The 20,784-nt window shown below is 29.8% G+C and overlaps 2 protein-coding genes across 2 annotated transcripts in view; both read left to right on the top strand.

Annotated features, from left to right (window-relative positions):
• Positions 1-9,130, top strand: part of LOC111624525 (V-type proton ATPase 21 kDa proteolipid subunit-like) — a 27,435-nt gene extending 18,305 nt beyond the window's left edge. Inside the window, exons 4-7 of the mRNA XM_023367374.1 lie at positions 4,621-4,768; positions 4,842-4,902; positions 4,983-5,173; positions 8,719-9,130. Coding sequence (XP_023223142.1) covers positions 4,621-4,768; positions 4,842-4,902; positions 4,983-5,173; positions 8,719-8,748 — 430 coding nt within the window. The 3' untranslated portion in view covers positions 8,749-9,130. The remainder of the gene's footprint in view (positions 1-4,620; positions 4,769-4,841; positions 4,903-4,982; positions 5,174-8,718) is intronic.
• An 8,163-nt stretch (positions 9,131-17,293) lies between these two features.
• Positions 17,294-20,331, top strand: LOC111624524 (RNA polymerase-associated protein RTF1 homolog). Its single transcript, XM_023367373.1, has one exon. The coding sequence runs from the start codon at positions 17,464-17,466 to the stop codon at positions 19,435-19,437; it is 1,974 nt and encodes a 657-aa protein (XP_023223141.1). The 5' UTR covers positions 17,294-17,463; the 3' UTR covers positions 19,438-20,331.
• Positions 20,332-20,784: the final 453 nt, after the last annotated feature.

Raw genomic sequence — 20,784 nt, 5'->3', positions numbered from 1 at the left:
GTATATTTTTATAGACAGGTAAAAAATCTAATAAAGCGTATACAAAATTGCGCTTATCTAATTGAAAATAATAGAGAAATAAATTCCCGTGAAGATTGTATAAAAATACAATCAATAGTGCTTCATCAACTATCATCACCAATTTTTAATGAAATGATTCGGTATGCCTGGTATGCTTCCAAACTTTCTGATAAAAGAGAAATTTTTATGAATATAAACGAAGTATGTTTTCCAACAGATCTATTAAAAAAATGTTGTTCGTGTAAACAATCATCCTTTATAAATTGTGCAAGATGTCGAAATAGCTTTTGTTTTCAATGTTTTTATGATGATTATCATTCTGGTGCTTGTACGTAAAATAAAAAATTGACAAATAAAGACAATATTGTAAAAATTTTTTATATTTTCAATGTTTTTATGATAATTATCATTCTGGTGCTTGTATGTAAAATAAAAAATTGACNGTCGTTATAGAAACGTACGTTATAGGGGAATCGACTGTATTTGGTAGATCGTAATGGACTTTTACTCGATTACTTTATAGTTGTTAGATCGAAGATCCCAAAAATATTTTCTGTTACGTTTTCGAATGTGTTTTATTTTTACTGCAGTGTTAAGTTTTTTCTTGTTACAAAAATTTTTATAAACCTGTGTTACTTGAAGTCAAACGAAAAATTGTTATTGTGTCACTTGTTTGACAAAATTTTGCTTCATGTACACAAAGCGTTTTCACTCTTTGACAATACTTTTCATGAAAATTTTTATCAAAATGAGGTAAAGTCATTTCAGTTGTCTTCACTATTGGAAAAAAAGCAATATTTTTCTGACTTTGCATATTTTATACTTTTTCTGAATACTTATCTACTGAACAGTTACTGATTATTGTTATAGAGTGCGATTCGCATAGAAACAATAAAATTTATTTTATCTTTTCCGAAAAGCTGTTACCTTTAGTTCAACTTTTAAGTTAATTCATTCGTTTCTATGACGTTCATTGCATTTTATTTTGTGCAGTGTTACATTTCTGTTATTATAAGGTTTTTTTTATGTGAATACTATCAGCGACCGCAAAATACAGACCTATGTTGCTATTATTTAGCAAAACATTTTTACAATAAACTTTCATTAGGCATACCTTTTTACATCGCAATTAATGATGTTATCGTAGTAACGTAAACTACGATAACATCATTAATTTCTGTATTTTGTCTACTATATTTTAATTCGAAATACACGTAAATTCATTTAAATGTGTTTTTTTTTATTCATTAGAAAATATTTACTTTATAATTGGTAATTAACGCTAATGGTTTTACTATTATTTTATTATTATTAACAAAACCTTTTTCTTTTGTTACTGGAATTTAATATTTAATTATTATTTTTTCTAGGTCACATATAAAAAACAATTTCCTTTAATTCGGCATAATAACTGTCAATTTCAGAAATTTTTGCATTCGTAAAAATTTTAATAATTTAGATGCTTAATTACTTATTCAGTTAAAGTAAAGATACGATAATATACAAGCAGAGTTCAGAAAAACTTTAGTCTAATGATTCAGTTGTTTTTGAAAATTATAAAATAATGAATAAAATACTTTTGTTCAGATTTTAATCAAAATTTAAAAAATGTGATTTTTACATGTAAGCAGAACTTTGTCAATGTAATTTTGCCTGGTTAATTTGAACAATCCTATTTCTAATGTAAGTACTGTTTATTGTTTAGAAATTACAATTACATAAGAATTGAGATATTGTGAATTGCACTAGATTAATCAATATTGGAGAATTTAATAATCATTTCAGTCAAATTTTATTAGAAAAGAATTAAAAGTTTACCAAATTACCAGAATGAATTAAATTTTCTACTCTTTTCATATTTCTGATGATGATGCAATAAAAACTAATAGATTTATTATTATACTATTCCAAAGATTTTATGATTGATTGAAATTTGCTTAAATGACTTAGACTGAGTATTACAAACAGATAAATATTACATGTAATAATTTCAATATAATTTTGTGCATTAATGATATATTGCAATAAGTACAGTATAGTCTTATTTTAAGTGGAGGTTGTGTCAGCAGGTACTTCATAAAACAATACTATTTAGTGCAAATTTGTGCTATGATCTAAGTAGTTCCAGATGATTTGCCACCCCTGGTCTAGGCAATCTATGGCACACGTTCCCAAAGTTGCACACTTGGAGACATCATCTGGAAAATAATGTATGATGTGATTTTGGTTTATCGCTCGTATTTTTCAGTCACTCTTTCAGTTTATCACTGGTCATCCTTTTTTTCAGCCAACTTTTTTACATGTACTCTAATTAAAGCATATTCATTTCATTTCTTTAAATCTCATTATTTGAAGTCTAAAACTTTGGAACACACAAACATTTTGAAAGACAAATATGTTTACTATATAGTACTTGGATGCAAAAAGATTTGCATCCCTGGCCTAGACACTTACACAACTATTTATAAATAACAGAAAAATGTCAAAATGTGTTTCAAACATTTTACTTACATATTTACTATAAATATTAAAATTCTTGCTTTCTTTTAACTTTCCAGTATTCACTGATTAAAAACGAACGTTTTCAGCTACCTTCAGTGGCCTGCATCAGGTTTAGCAGGTTTCTGAACTGCTACAGATGTTCAAAATAGAATCTGCTTAACCTGATGCAGGCCACTGAAGGTAGCTGAAAACATTTGTTTTTAATCTGTGGATGCTGGGAAAGTGAGAGGAAGGTGTGAATTTTACTATTTAGAAGATAGTTCTAGCTTTAGAATTAACAAGTTTCTTCTATAATAAGTAATGTTTAAATCCAATGTTTTTGACTATACAGAGCAAGATTTTATTATATGGTATTGAGTATACTTCCAAAAAAATTACATAAAAACCACGATGTAACACAGTGAGTAACATTCAGTAATTCTCTGTGTTCAGAATGTCAGAAGCTGAAGAAGCAGTTTGTGGATTTAAGAGTTTGATTCAGTGACACTAGGAGTAGTTAATCATTTGTCATTTATGGTCAGATTGCTAAGATCATTAAGGCATCAGCATACTGCTCTGAGAACCTATGATTGAATCTAGGTAGAAAACATCTGTAATTTTTTAAGGGTGGTCTGTCCCAGATAGGTTGAACCCATCTTTCACCATTTGGTAACCCCATTACAGGTGTGGCTGAATTCACAATGAATATGAAAAGTGGACCACCTTAGTGTCTACAGGATGAAAAGAGCAAAAAGTAAAAGAAAGTTACTTGCATTCTAAGAAGAGACAGATTTATATGAACAGACTCTACTGTAACAGATAAATCCCAAATTAGTTTGTGTGTAAATTCAGTAGATGAGAGAAAGTTAGTCAAACTCCTGTTTGATATCTTTTGTTATTGTAATGATGAAATGTGTATTTGCATTATGTATCATTATTTTACTTTAATTTAATATAGGTACAGTACTTAAGATATATTAAATGTGCATATAAACTTATATAATTTAAATATAGTTTATTAAATTCTAAATTTATGGTTTCACTTCTTGTCAAACTATACAGTAATAACCTGAACTTACGTGATAGGTGGGACCGAGCAATAACCGCGTAGTCGAATTCGCGTAAGTCGGGGTATAATTTCGCAATTTGTGTAAAATCCAAGTCGGATGTATGTAAGCTAACAAATGTTCTTGTTAATCTTATCTCGTCTTTTGATTTGTTCACGGTTATGAGAAGTCACCACATAGAGTCTCTTGAGTCTCCGTAGATATAACAAACACAGAAATAAATAACACAAAATAAATTGTAGCTATGTGTTGATTCTGCACGACACATCCAAACATGTAAGCTGAACAATAGTGTGGGGGGAGTGAGTAATCAAGAGTTGTGTGGTGCTCAAACAAAAGACAAATCAACAAGATTTGAAAATCGCGTAACTCCAGGTTCGCGTAAGTCGGGGTATTACTGTATTTAAAAAAGACAACAACAAATTTAATTATTACATTTACTGCTTTTAGAATTATTAAAATTAACACACTTATGGAATTGAGTTCTGCAAATAACTTTTATGTTTTAAGTAAATTGTGTACTTTAGAATGAATTATTCAGCCTAATAAATAGGGTTGCAATAAATTGGAAGGCTTATCACATCAGCCTACATACATATACATAGAGTATATCACTAGTATCCATTAATACAATCATAACAAGAATATACCATAAACAAAGATTAACCAAGGTTAGCTGTTAGTGTTATGATTGTTCCTGCTAAAATTTGATTAAGGTAACTAAAGGTTATTTTTAGTAAAATCTAGTCTGTCTATTCTAGTCAGCCCCTGATGTGTGCCCCTCCAATTTATTATAACCCTTTTATTAGGCTAAATAATTTATTCTAAAGTTGTGGGCTAGAAGTGTTATTTAATATTATAAATTATGTATTAATACTATATTTGTAAATTATTACTGTTATTTAATGTACAAGAATAATAAATACAACTATTTTTGTTGATAAATATTTGCTAATATTAATATTAACTAATATTGATAAATCATTTAAAGATTTTATTTAAAAAAATGTATTATCTAAATTAAAATATAAATGATTTTTGTTTTATTTAGAGGCATCTATACAACAGGTGTGAGTATTGTAGGTGGAGGAGTAAAAGCACCAAGAATTCGAACAAAAAATCTTGTGAGCATCATTTTTTGTGAAGCTGTTGCAATTTATGGAATTATTACAGCCATTGTATTATTGAATCAGTTGGGGGTAGGAAATATTATTATTGTTATTTATAAAATAATTTCTTTAGCAATTTATTATTATATTTTTATACATTTAGAGATACAAAGCAGAACGTTTTGAAACTGAAAGAGCTGTTAGAGAAAAATATCTTATGTCAGGTAGCATTATTAAATATTCCTCTTTTATAATTTATTTTATATATTATTTATTTTAAGAAATCTATCAATTTAACTTTCAGGATATATCATGTTTGGAGCTGGATTGACAGTTGGATTGGGCAATCTCTTTTGTGGTCTTTCTGTAGGTATAGTAGGATCAGGAGCTGCATTAGCTGATGCAGCAAATCCTGTTCTTTTTGTGAAGATATTAATAGTAGAGATTTTTGCCAGTGCTATTGGTTTATTTGGACTCATTGTGGCTATAATTATGGTAAGTAAAAATTTTCTAACGTTTAGAATTTATGATGATGTTTTATGATAAAAATTTTATTTATAAATATACAACACAAATAAATAAAGTCATTAATTCTTGTAAAAGGATTTTTTTCGGCTTACAACACAAATGATGATGATGTAAAATATTTATTACTTTACAACACATTCATTTGATAGCATTTATTAACAATGCTTGATATACAATATATAATAAGCAAATTCACATGATTAATTATTAATATGAAATCTTCATTAGAAATATTCATAAAAATGATCATCAAATTTAACAGATTGAATAAACTAGAAGTGCTTTTTAAATTTTTATAATTGTTTTTTCTAGTTCAGTTTAAAAAGTAAGTAATAATAAAATAAAAATACAAAATATTGCATTTTAAAACATTTTATATTTTTGAGTAAATTTTTTATTTGAACCTCTAATAATACTCTTGTTTAATTCATAAGAACTAGACTTGAATATTATTAGATGTTCAGACACATACAAATAATGATTTCTATATTGTATATTAACATGAAATAAATATTATTTATAGATTGTTTTTAAATTGTACTTTATTAGATGTATTGATGGTTTTCCTGTATATTATATTATTTACAATTGCATAAATATTGATTAAGCATTCTAATTAAACAATTTAAATCATGCTTATAGTTTAATTTTATGGCTTTTATTATACAGATATCACTTATAAATACAAAGCATTTCAAAAATAGCTTTATAACTTCAGTTGAGATATTGGTGAACTGGTGAAGAAACACACAATCTTAGAACATTGAAATATAGTCAAATATTTTAAGTTTTATAACCATTAGTTTTTATGGTTCAATGTTACTACCATTTGTTATGCAGCAGATGTCCCATCTGTAGTCAGTTTCTTCCCACATACATCCAGTGTCACTTGAGCAACTGCAGTGGTAATTTGAGTTTAGAGTTCAGCCACATTTGGTAAGAGTGACACTTACAGTTGATCTTTAACAAATTCCTACAAGAAAAAATAAAAATTTGTTAGATCCAGGAAATGAGGTGCTATGCTAACAGTGCACTCCAACCAATCCACTGTGCTAGGAATTGGCTGTTGGAATACTTGTATTTCTCTAAGGTAACAAGGATGCTGGAAGTGAATGTGTCCTTCCTGATCATCTTTGTCAAGTTGAAGAATGAGGAGTTGTTGGAGCATGTCCAGGTACACAAAGCTAGTAATAGTGAAGCAACACAATGAAAGCAGCCATCTTAATACTAGCTGATCTTACTATGGTAGGAATTTTCAGTGCAAAAGTTATATAAATGAATCTTAATATGTATGGATAAATTTGTGCATTTAAAAATATAGTGCACATCTTTGAATAAATTTTTATTCTGTGAAGATGTAAAGACAATTTTGAAACACTATAATAATTGATTCAATAAGTTATATTAATAAAATGTCAGTTGCATTCCATAGAATTCTGATAATGTATATGAATGAAAGGAAGCATATTTGTTTACTTTGTTATGATATCTTGCAGATAAAAGGGAAATTTTGTTTGTGGCCTTGAACTGCCTTTGTAAACACATTTCTGTTTGGATTTGCAGTAACATTGAATTTTGTCTTATTTTCTCTGAGCTTTTCTTTAGAAAATTTTTTTTTTATTTATATACTTTCCTACAAACCTGTTTCATTGCACTTTATAGAAAAATTTGTGAAAGTCCACAAATTTCTTTCAAATGTTCATAAAAATTTATTTTAGAAAATGAATTTGTGATGTTGCTATCTATAGAGCAATTTTTCACTAAAAACACAACACACATTCAGTTATTTCTACTTTGGAAGTAGTAAATTAATAAAACAGTTTAATTATTAAGAATGCTTTATGTAAATAATGATGAGCAACTGACTAAGCAGTGTTGTTACTATTTAATTAGTGTCCCTTTGCTTGAATACTGGTAATTTACTTTACCACTTCTGATATAAAACATAATATGGAAGAATTTAAAAAATTTTTATTATTTCCTATCTACTTATAAAGTTTATTTCGAATATAATTATTGTTTCTTAAAATGTTTTACTTTAGATTGTTTTATTACAGATTGTTCTACTAAGAATTACTTTTTTATTATTCAGGAGAACTTTTTAATCAAATTGTCTCATTCAATAAAAAAGTGAAAGAATAGTTTTTTACAACTTCTTGGTATTTTTTGAGAAAACATATAACTGTTAATGCACATCATTCACTTATTATGTTTGTTTTTCATCCACTACATCTGGGCCTGTAGTACTTGACATTATTGTTAAACCTATTCATAAGATTCCAAAACATTGAATGGTTGTTTATTTTACAAATAAATTGATCATTATTGAAAATTTTTTATTTCATTTCCATATGAATATGCAAACTTTTGTTTGATTTTCTAAATTAGATACTGAAACTGCTGACAAGTCAGTCACTTAACTAAATACACAAATTTATGTATTCCAACTAAAATTTGAGCACAACTATATCATTGTATTCAGATTAATATTAACATTATTACTGTAGTTGTTGTTCTTACCCTATACAACTAGATTCATTTAACTTGTACTTTTTATATGTTTATAATGATGTCAATGTTTAGTGTTAGTATTGCAAACCAAAATCTTAAGAAAATTTTTTCCAGTATGTATATTATACTTAAAATGTGAAAGTTCTTGTATTATTGTTACTTAAATACAAAATAAGTAAATTTTATTAGTACCATTCTTTAGGAAGAAAATTTTTAATAATAAATAAATTTTATTAACTGATAATACAGACTGATCTTCTACAATATTGGTAATCTAATTTAGTCATAAAACAAGTAATACATATGTAATATTTCATTATTGATCCATGTTTAATGTGTTCTATACCATATTGTGTGTGTGTGTGTATATATATATATATAATGTTTTACAAGATTGACACACTTCTGTGTCTTTTCTTTGAGTTTTTCAGTTTTAAAAATCTCTAATCTCTGAAAGTTCTTTACCAATTACTTTGAAATTTTGACACAACATTGTATTTGAATACACGTGTGTTTTTATATAATATAGAAGTCGAAATTCCCCCTATGCACGGGGAAAAGAGACAAAATTAAGGCTTATCGTGAAGAATTCAGTTTCTATTATACTATTTTAGATGTGGTTTTTTGTGTTTTTGATTGCGTTTTAATAGGATACGTCAAGCGAATGTACACTAAGAAAGGATTTTTCGAAATCCCCCACGGGGGAAGTATTAAACATTTATAATGGATACATTTTGAGCCACAGCAACGCGTGGTGGGTATTGCTATATAAAATAATAAATTTATTTGATTGTTCAGTTGTGTTAATGCAAAATAGTTTTGATTCAAAAAGCTTTTATTTTTGCCTCAAGTCAAGATTATATTTAGCATTATTGATGAAATCTGTAATAAAAGTTTGAATATACCATTCTTAATAGATAATGATATATGTTTTATTTTTTAAATATTGGTCAATATTTCATTCAAAATTACATTAATTTTAAATTTAAAATATCTTTCAGAGTTCCAAAATCAGCATGGGAGAAGAATGAAAAACTTAACATGTAAATATATATAGATTTAGATATTATAACAGATACATTTGTGAAGTCAAGACATTCCTTTAACAATTGGATTGAGAAAGTCATGAACTATGTAAATTATTCATATTGTAATGTGGAACTATTTGATTACTAGTCATGTCAGAAGATTATCCTGGAACCAATTTTGTTTTAATTGTTAATTTGTAATTTAATTTTTTAAAGCTCAAATCTTTGTGGTTATTTTTATTTATTGAAACAGTATATTCAATTATAGAATAATGATGATGATAAACTGTTTAACATGATGAATGTTCTCCAAGACACTATATAGATGCTTGCTTGCTAAATGGATTTTTGTTTAAATAAATGACATTGAAAATGTTAAACTTTTCATGCTGAATATATTTGTTATGATACACACCTTTTTATAAAAATAATCTTGTACAGGCATTTTGTAACAAAATCGTTTTTTCTATTCCATAGATTAAATACATTATAGTCCTGGATTTTAAAAAATTGTATAAAAGTCCATAAATATCTTCATTGCAAATTTTTTCCTATGACTAATTTGAATTCATTGTAACAGTTGTCACTTGCAATTGATAAAATATTCAAACTTTTAAGCAGAAAGAATTAATAGATTTTGTCAAATGATTGTATTATTATTATTGTTAATTATTAAATGATTGAATATAAAATCATAAAGTTTATTTTGCATAAGTGATTTGCTGACAGCTTTTAAATTAGTGAGGCATTAGCCTGCTGCTCTGAAGGATGAGAGTTTAAGTCCTGATTGGATTTTCAAATTTTTGTCGATAATGTGAACCAGATATGTCAAGTCCCATTCTTTGCCATCTGACTATCCCATTGCAGATTTGATGAATTTGTGATAAGCATGAATAAACACTAGTAGAAGGAATTTCAAAAGTACATTAAACAATTTCTTTTAAAGTTTTTTACTTATTACACTGGAATAACTAGAAATTATCAAAGTAAAATGAAGAAAATATTATATGTATACAGGGTTCATTCATCTGGAAACTGAAAAATTTTCATTAGTGTTCTCAAAAAGTCATGGAAAGCTGAATGTCTCATTGGTTCTTTTGTTGATTTCGTTTGTTAAAATATGGCTGTCCAAGTATAGCCCATCTTCAGGCCTGCAAGAAGCAGTAGGATGCAATGCAATTTATGAGCAGGGATGCAGAATATTTTCAAGTTTCAGAATCTCTCCCAAACATACACAAAATTAAGTGCACAAAATAAAACTAATTTAAGAATCAATTAATAATTACTACTACAAAGTTTGAAAAATTTTAATTAAATCATACAAATAATTAAATAGACCTACCATACATTTTACCATGCAATACTAAACTGATAAGTTAACATAAAAATATTTTAGATTAAAAGAGCATTTTAATTTAAGCATATGTTGTTATTATAGTATAGTATACAATTATAAAATTGATATAATACATTGATTAACAAAAGAAAATTGAAGTCAATGGCATGAATTATTATTTTTAGCACAGGCAGTAATTAACAGACTTTGACATCTGAAACTGCAAAATTTATTTATAGCAATGACAATGAATTTTTATAAGGCTTAAAAATTTTAGTTAAGGACAAACTTCAAGGAATGAACACCAAAAAATACTTTAAAAAGGAAAATTTCAGATTTAGCAAGAAAATTTTCATATCAAAATTATTTTTGCATCATGGCTATTTTATCTAACTTCTAAAGCACCTCTTTATACTATTTAAGTTAAATTACTTTTAAAAGTTAATAGGAAAAATTACATACATTTACAATTTAAATAATTTCATTAAAAATTATATATTTTTGTAATTACTTGAAATTTTAAAACGACACGAGTTGGGTTTCGGCCCTCAATACTGGCTTCCTTTATATGCTTAGCTCAATAGCGAGGTTGAAGCCGAAGTTTTAAACGTGAAAATGTGTGTCATTCATTGAGTGACGCTTTCCTGTAAGCCTAGAAGTTTGACAATGGTGTTTGGAAAGTCAGTGGAATCATGCTTGACATTCCAAATGCTGTTGTCAAACTTCTAGGCTTACAGGAAAGCGGTGCTGAATGTCTAATGTACACGTTTTCGCATTTAAAACTTCGGCCTCAACCTCACTAATGGCTGAGAGGATAAAACACTAATGGTTGATCACAGATTTGCATATCAACAATGGGCTGATCACATGGAGTTTCACGGGTTTTCTTTACATCTAAATAGGGTCAGTTTCCTGAAAGAGAGATTGTCCTCCATGGAGACTTGGCAGATTGTCCAAGTGTTACATTGCCCTCCCATTAATCTATTCATCCTAAGATGTTTAACTGCTTTTCTTATTTGATCTGAAAACTGAAAATTTTTGTATAGTGTATAGAAATTTTTATGTGCAGGTATTTAAGATAATTTGGATAGCAGATTTCTCAACAATGTGTAGTCCATGGATCCCTGCAGGTTTGCAAATGTGGTGACAGGAATCCTTGAGTTTATAGCAGGGCTGTGGAGTTGTGTAAAAATCTACCGACTCCGACTTTTCCTTATCATCCGACTCCGACTTCGACTTTTCCTTACCATCCGACTCCGACTCCAACACCAAAACTCCACGACTCCGACTCCACAGCCCTGGTTTATAGAAGAAAAAGAAGCATATCGTATTGTGCAAATTAAAAAAATATTTCTTGTAATATTTACCTTAGTAAAACACATATTAAAGTTTAAATTTAAAAAAAAACAAAAATAATTTAAATTAAATGAAATTGTTTAAAACAAAAACATTATTTTAAGAAACACTTATTAATAATATATATATATAAAATAATAATAAATTCTACTCTAGGAAACCTGCCAAAAGATTTATTAAAGGGGTCTACTGGAAGGTGAACTTTAGAAATATTGGGCTAATGCATATGCTTGGGGTATTTGTACTTAAAGGCATGCAGTTCTTTCAATTTTTCAAAAATTGTTTTAAGTTTTTCTTAATTAATTAAGAAAAACTTAAAACAATTAAGTTAATTAAGTTATAGCTATGCCAGCTAATATTTACCGTAAAGTGGTAGTAGCTCTTACAAAAACAAGAGTGAGACTAGATTTTTTAATGAAGTGTAAAAGCATGTCCCATGACAATTTTCTGTGTGCACCTACCCACTGGTAACAAACCCATTATTAATAAGGTGAGATGGATGTGTTTAACAAGAGCTATTAGACTCACAAGAAGGAAAGTGTAAGTTTTTCTTTTACATTAATTACATCTTACATCTTAAGTTTTCTCTTTAAATAAAGATACACTGCTGCTGATAAGAATATTAAACTGTCACAGTGAAACATTGACTTAATGTGGGGGTTACAATTATAGAAATGTAAAGAATACGCAAGTGCTATTCATAAATTTTTTTTCATTAGTGTCCATCTGTCTGTAGGTATAGGTATAAACCTACAGACAGATGCCAGTGGGAATTTATAGATATGCAATTGAAAATTGTAGCTCAACAATTAAATATGTTGAGGAACTCAATCACTTTATCAACTCACTCACTAAAACTTCTAATTCACAATCCTGAGAATTTATTATTAAAATAAAATTTTCTGTACAAATTCAAGAAATTGAATGTATTTAAAAATTGAGTAGAATATAAAAGTTAGTTAGTTACAGAAACACACAATACAGAAAATGTGAAAGTTTTGGATAATTAACTAAATTATCAATTATTATTTTTTACATTTATACCAGGGGTAAATTCTCTGGGCTTGCTTAGCATGTGCAACATGCATAAGTGAAAGTTCTGACTGTCAATATATTGATACTTTTTATATGAGAGAACAAATATGCCAATAATAATTTTTTATCATTTGTGTTTCCTTTACATTGACAGCTAGTGATTAGCCATTTTAAGTCAGTGCGATGCTTGCATGAACTCGATTGCTTGCTTGTGTGGAGGTTTTCTGCAACAAACAAGTGTGCATGCATGATGTCATTGAAGCATTTAACACAGCCAGATTGTATTGAAAGCTTGCATACCCAGTCAGCATGCATGTATTGTGTACAGGGGTGGATCTACATAGAAATTAGTAGGGCTTAAGCCCTGGGCCCCCAGTGTCAAGGATCCACAAAATTTGATTGTTATAAATTTTTAATAATTTTTCATTATAATATATTTCATGTGTAGATATAATGGGCTTTATAATAGTCCATACTTTTTTACTCACACAAAATAATGTTTCTGCCTATTGTTTAGTGCTAGAGATAGGCCTGTTATTCTTATCATGTACAGTACTTTCAGCATGCCAAAAATTTTGGTCAGGATTTGCCCAATTTATACATTTTATATGGTAATGAAACTTAAGGATATTTGCTTATAAAATAACTATTTAGACACTTCTGATTTTTAGCCAAATGAGATTCAATTAGAAAATTTTAAATATATATGTTACATATAAGTTGATAATTTTATAACTTTTTATCAATACATGATTTGTGGCTATAAATGTACAATATGTGTGTTGCATTTAACTGATATACAAATTGTATGCAGATGCCTAATTTCCTCATGTCAGTAACTATTGGATCTATTGCAACTAATTCATTAGAGATCATTTTAATGTGTGTAGCTTGTCATCCTTGTTCCTCACACAACATAATGTACTTGTAGCTTGTTATCCTCTCCATCAAGTAGGGAGAATAACATAAATACATGGTATATATTAAAATAGTATAGGACATTTAAGTAATGCATTAGTAAGACTCATTCTCCCCTCTCAAATGCAATTGTTCAGTAAAGGAGAGGAGGACAAAGTCAAGGCATTATCTAAACATTGACGATTCAAAATCTGCTATCCAGGTTATTCCATTATTGAAATAAGCATAGAAGATAGATGAATACAATCTTATTTAGGGAGAAAAATCAACCTAATACAAAAGGAGAGGCAAGATCAAAAAAGGAAATGATGCAATATCTGAATGTCTATTATTGCTAAACACAAAGAAAAGAATCTTAACCTATGTAAACTTTTTGTATAAATGTGCAAGTGACAGATTGTTAAATTTCAAACTATTTATAAAAGTGGAAATCTACTTAAATATAAAAGTTGTTTTTAAAATTTTTGTTATTGTGGAAAATGTTATTAACTGCATGAAGTGATATTCATCTAAGCAAATCGAATTCATTTGAGTGATTTGTTATACACAATACAATTTTCTATTAAAATTTATGTAGGCATATGTAAAATTATTGAATTATAGAAATTAAGGCAATGCATTTTTGTTTTGTACATTTATAATTTTATTGTGCAGTAATAAGTTACAGCTTAAATAAATTATCTCATTTCATAGTATGTAAATACAATTCGGTGTTTTAATAATATGTCGAAATGCAAGTATTTGCTGAAGTCTTTGCAAAAAAGTGTAAATGGCGAGTGTTAACTGTTCGTTTCGTCAGTGTAATATTATTGTACACTTCTCTACACTAGCTCAAAGGGCAGTATAAAACGGAATACGGTATCCTCGTTGGTCAACGAAGGTAAAGTAAATGAAGAGCACCGGAAATAAGGATGCACATGTTATAATTAGAACATATGTCAAATGATTTTCATAGATTCATTTAATGCGCAAAGTCGAATCATATTTCATAGACAAAATTATATTTTCATTTAGTGACGTTTTTCGTATTTTTATATTAAACTAGCTGTTACTCACGGCTTTGCCCGCAAGGATTTTGCAAGCAAACCTTATTTATATTCAGTACAGTATTTAAACAACCATAGTAATTGTTATATAACACCTACCGCTGAGAATGATGAGAATTGCCGAGAATCAAACGAACTATTTTCAATTTGATCAATTTTATGGAACGTTTACAATCGTTCTATAATCGAATCAATATGCAATAACAAATTCGAATTTAAAACGGTTCNGCTATAAAAGTACCGTGTTATACGGGGGATGGTACCAATTCTCGAACCGTGTTAGAGCGAATCCGTGCTATAGAAGTGCCGTGTTATACGGGGTTACCTGTATTCGAATATTGGTGGCGGAGTGGAAGCGCTGTATCGTCAGCATCCAAAAAGCCAGATTCGCGCATGCGCTTTAGAGAGCACCAACCTGACCCGGTTTAGCTGGTGGAAGACTAGGACCTTGGATGGATGCTACACGTATACCGCATCCAATTCTATCCAGGACCGGTTTCGGGCTGTTAGCCGCCTGCCAGCTAGATATTTGGCCGCCCTCGCCAGATTACGTGAATCACGAGTAGATTTATAACCAGGGCTGTGGAGTCGGAGTCGTGGAGTTTTGGTGTTTTAGCCGGAGTCGGAGTCGGAGTCGGATGGTAAGGGCTATTTCACACTATGACCGACTGGCCCGACTCCAAGTCGTGTTGCCATGGCAACAGCCGTCTGCCGACCGATTAGTCGTTCCAGTCGGACAGATTTGAAAAGTTAAATACAGTAATAACCCGAACTTACGCGATAGGTGGGACCGAGCGGTAACCGCGTAAGTCGGGGTATAATTTCGCAATTTGTGTAAAATCCAAGTCGGATGTATGTAAGCTACCGTGTTTCCCCGAAAATATGACAGTGTCTTATATTAATTTTTGCTCTGAAAAATGCGCTAGGTCTTATTTTCAGGGAATGTCTTATTTTTTCCAGGAAAAATTCANTTACATAATATTTGTAATAATATATTTCGATTCAATTTTATTTGTGTGTTATTAAAATGTTTTTTATTCAAATAATTAATAAAAAATTAAAATTAGCCAATTGAAAGTATTGTACACAGTCTAAGCTATACCCGTATTATACGCTGTTCATTAATTTATTATGTTTTTCACTCTGTCTAGATAAAATCTTGTAACTTCACTTTCGAATTTCCGATTTAGTTGAAACTTTACATAAATATGTTTTTCCGATGACAATTCATTTTATTTATTTATTTATTTATTTAGTTTGCAAACAAATTTAGCAAAAAATTAGTGAAACCTCACAGATAATATACGTTAATTATATTAAATGCTAAACCAAGAAGAATTTCAATAATTTAGTGCAACGTATAAAAAATTAAAAAATAGAAAAAACTATAAAGAAATTCTTTTTGCGAATAAAAAGTTTTTAAAATAATTTTTATTTCTACATAGTCGCCATTCTTTTCTAAACACTTTTCTCTGCGGGAGACAACGGTAAAAATTCCTTTCTCAAAAAATTCTCCACTTACTGACTTGAACGAGTCCATGATTGCATCTTATACCTCATCATCATATGAAAAGAGTAAACCTCCAAGTTGTTTCTCAAGACGTCCAAAAAGATTTTTAAAAAATCAGAGTGATAAGTCTGGACGGTGCGCAGGATGGTTCGTTACTTCCCATCCGTATTTTTTTAGCCTGTCTGAAGTCTGACATACAGTATGGAGAGTTGCATTATTATGCAACGGACCTATCATCATGTGCATAGTCCAGACTTAGCAACCTCTGATTTTATCTTTTTGGATTTATTGATAAATATCTTGGAGGCTTACACTTTTCATATGATGACGAACTTAAAGATGCAGTTATGGACTTGCTCAAATCATTAAGCCAAACAAATGGAAATCGGAAGGAACCAGGCGGGACTGTGGGGTGAATGAACAAGAATCTTCCATTTGCGTTTCTGAAGCAAGAATGTCGTCTAGTCGTGATGTGCGGTCTTGCATTGTCGTACATCAATCTGACTCCTTTCGTCAACCATAAATCTCCACTAATTTTTGATTAATTTCGGTGGGTTTTCCAATCTTTGCATGTACAAATCGAATGACTGCTTGCATTTCCAAGTTGGAGCGTGTTTCGATCGGAACCAACATTCTACGGCCGTCACTGAACATGCACTATTGAACCCAAGACAAAGATCCTACCACTTATGTAATACATTTACAGCGTATACATGTTTCAACCTGATCGGTGCTACATAAGCTGTACAATGAACAACAGTATCTTAGTCACTAGATTAAGCGGCCGGATGGCCGAGCGGCTAAGGTGGCAGCCTATCGCTCTGGGGGACCCGGGGTCGAAAAATCCCCAGGAATTTTTTGGGGGTGGTCCGTTCGGATATGTCGGGCCCCGTCCCGGCATATCCGAACGGACGGAAAGTTTCAACTAAATCATCACCACCCGGCAGCCCCATTGTGGGCCTGGCCGAACCCATAATGGGCATGCAAAAAGAGGCCCTCTTAGTGCCCACAAGGCGGAAAGAGTTAAAAAAAAAGACTTGATCCTCGTATATATTAAAGAATTCAAAATATAAATTTTGTTAATAAAATAAGATTTATTGTATAACTTCTTGTAGTTAAAAATAAACAAAAATATTTTAAACATAATATAAAATTTTCCAATTTTATATGATAAAAACAGAATATTTTGGTACATTATGGGCTGTTATTATCTAAATGTTCTGTAATCTGTTAAATATATTTTACAATTGATGGTATAATGGAGGAATAAAAACGAATCGGATTGGTTAATAAACGAAAAATTTTAAACTAAAATCCAATTACAGAGCTGTATAGTAACTACGTGTGCAACCAGGTTATTGTCGATTAGAGGACGGACGAATTTTCTTATTGAGCAAGTCGCCATTTTTCGGAGACGTTATGTTTTGGAGATAATTTTTGCTGGATTATGGTAGTTTATACTTGTTTTATTTAAGTGACTTTATTCTTTGTGTGACGTAGTTAATATATTAATCACGATGGTTAAACGTAATCGAGCGGTGATCGATTCTAGTAGTGAAGACAGTAACAGTCCGGACGATTTGGATGAAGAATTACTATCTTTAGCTAAAAGAAAATGTCCAGAAAGTAAAAATGAAGAAAGTTCTAATTCTGATTCCGATTCGTCCGACAGTGGAGGTGAATGGAGTACCGATGCCGATAAAACAAAAACCGCAACTTCTACAAAAGATGATTCGCCCAGTGATGATGATGAAGACGAGGACGACGACGACGATGATGATAATGAAAAGCCTTCGTTTGATTCTGAACCTGAAGAAGGTGAAGTGTCAGACAGTGGTGGAGAGAGTTCGGGAGATGAAGAATTTAATGATGGATATGATGAGAATCTCATGGGTGATGAGGAAGATCAAGCTCGACTTGCACAGATGACAGAAAAAGAAAGAGAACAAGAGTTATTTAATCGAATTGAGAAAAGGGAAGTGCTGAAAACAAGATTCGAAATAGAAAAGAAATTAAGGTTAGCCAAAAGAAACGAAAACAAGAAAATGAATAATAGCGAAGTTAAGTTAAACAGCGAGGCTAGTTTGCGTAGTAAAGAGCGAAGACGTACGGTCGAAGAGAAGAATTACAAGTTGGATAAGAAAGCTCAGGCAATTAAAGATTTAAGAGCCGAACGAGAGAAAAAGAAAAAGCAGTTAGAACTACAGTTACATAAAGATTCAGAAACGAATGAGGAAGTCGAAGAAGAATCTGAACAGCCGGTTAAAAAGTTAAAAGCGAGTGATATTTATTCTGATGATGACGATGACGATAGTAGCAATTCGGATGTGGATGATAGAAGTGAGGAGTCTTATAGATCTCGAAGTGAAGACGAGATGCCAAAAAAACCACAATATATTTCTTCAAGGCAGGAATTGAGCAAAATTAGATTATCAAGACACAAGTTAGAAAGGTGGGTTCATGCACCATTTTTTGAAAGAGCAGTAATTGGATGTTTTGTTAGAATTGGAATAGGCACACATAATAATAAACCTGTGTATCGAATTGCTGAAATAGTTGGAGTTGTGGAAACTGCCAAAATTTATCAGTTAGGTATGACAAGAACTAATAAAGGATTAAGATTGAAACATGGTAATCAGGAACGTGTATTTCGTTTAGAATTTGTTTCAAATCAGGATTTTACGGATAAAGAATTTTTTAAATGGAAAGAGACAATGGTTATGGAACGATTACCTTTGCCGACATCTGAAGAAGTATCAAAAAAAGTTAAAGATATACAAGATGCTATTAATTATGAATATAAGGAAGATGATGTTGAAACAATTGTGAAAGAGAAGGGACGATTCAAAAAAAACCCACATAATTATGCTGTAAAGAAGACTCAGCTGATGAAACAAAAAGATATGGCTGTGTTGCTTGGCAATGATGATGAAGTGCAGAGATTAAATTCAGAACTGGAACAACTTGAAGAAAGGGCTAAAGAGTTAGACAAACTTCGCACTAGTAGTATTAGTGCAATTAGTTATATAAATGAAAGAAACAGATTAAAAAATATTTTGGATTCAGAAAAAGCTATTTTACAAGAAGCAAAAGAAAATAAAGCAAAAGCAGTAGATGATCCATTTACAAGAAGAAGGTGTGCTCCTACATTAGTTACAAAATCTCGTGAAGCACAAATTAATGCTGAAATACTTCAGAAACTTCACCAACAAAGGTTACAAGAAGAACGTATAAAAAAACAAGAAGAAGAGGAGGAGGAAAGAAGAAAAAATGAAGAAATGAAACAAAAAGTTAAAGCTACAAATAACGTTCAACAACAACGTTCTGGAGATGATTTATTTACAGCTCATAATTTTGATATAAAAATTGACTTGGCATTACCATTACCAGCAAGTTCATCAAGTTCATCAAGGCCATCTCCTGCAGGAAGAGTTGCTCCTAAGAGGTCACTTAATCTTGAAGAATATAAAAAGATGAGAGGTCTGATTTAAGTCTTCCTGTTATGGACTAAATAATAAATAATGATTTATTATTATTTTTTTTTTCATGTACTTAAAAAGTATTGTTTATAATATTGACTTTTAATACTGTATATGATGTTGCCAAAAGAATGCAGTAAATTATAATTGCAAGAATGAATGATTGTAATGATACTGTACTGAAATTTATTGTTTTTTCAGTATTTATTCATAATTTTAAAGGATCAATCTGTTGTTTAGTATATTTTGAACTGTTTTTTTAGATCTTAATTTATTTTTCAAAAAAAAAAAAGTTGCAAGCTATCAGTGATGAAATCTCAATAATGAAATTTTAATCAGGGTACATTAAAGTATAATTGATGTTAGTAATCGTTGATCTGAAGACTTGATCACATAAATGATAATTTTTGTCATATCAACTGTATACTGTCTGAAAATGCCTCAAATTAGAAATTGTCAAATTGTACAATTTATTTTATAGTTTTGACTATTCAATAATCATATATAACAAAATGTTATATTCTGAGTGCTGTGTTGAATGTTGAAGAAAAAAACAAAAAAACCCTATTTTGCTATGTAAATAGAATTTTGTCATATTTCAAGAGATGTAGGGGACATTGATCTGGCATATATTCGTAACATTACTATCGGAATGTGATTTACCAGATTGGAATTATAGCAAACATTCTAAATTAAGCATTGATGCTACGTTATAATTTTTTAATTGTAACATAATTATACAATGCATTTAAAAAATCCTTTGATGTGACGAAAATCCATTGACAATGCAATATGTATATCATCAGTGCAAAATTTAGAATTCAGATGCAAGTATATGTGCCTGATCACAAAACTCATCAGAACCTTGCATACTTGTTCAATAAATTTATGATCATATTGTATGTATCATAAATTTGGAGTTTATTAAATATATAANAAAATATAATTTCCATTTTGTTTTTATTCTAATTTTTTTCCTTTTTCCTTTTTTTTTTTTTTCATAATTTATTCTATAAATATTTGGTTGTGTCAAAGTCAACAATAAAAAATCATATTGTATATAGAATTTTATAGCTTTTAAAATAAATTTAACATACTTTTCTATTGGAAAGTTAAAATATATATAAGTTGTAGTTGTGCTATTATGCAATTTTTTTTTTTTCAAATAGTAATTAAAACTAGGGATATTTAAAGAAATTATACCTTGTTACAACATATAAATTTATTAGTAACTAATACTTTTGATGTATTTTAATCTTTTTCTGGACCTGAAGATGGTCCAGTGTTCAAGCTAATTGATGTGATGGTCTGAGAATGTATTTTTCAATTTGCCAACTACCAATACTAACCAATATTATA

This window comes from Centruroides sculpturatus, unplaced genomic scaffold, assembly GCF_000671375.1.
Source record: "Centruroides sculpturatus isolate CEXI.00-Female unplaced genomic scaffold, Cexi_2.0 scaffold256, whole genome shotgun sequence".
In the NCBI taxonomy this organism is placed as follows: domain Eukaryota; kingdom Metazoa; phylum Arthropoda; class Arachnida; order Scorpiones; family Buthidae; genus Centruroides; species Centruroides sculpturatus.
This window is presented reverse-complemented; position numbering and strand designations above follow the sequence as displayed.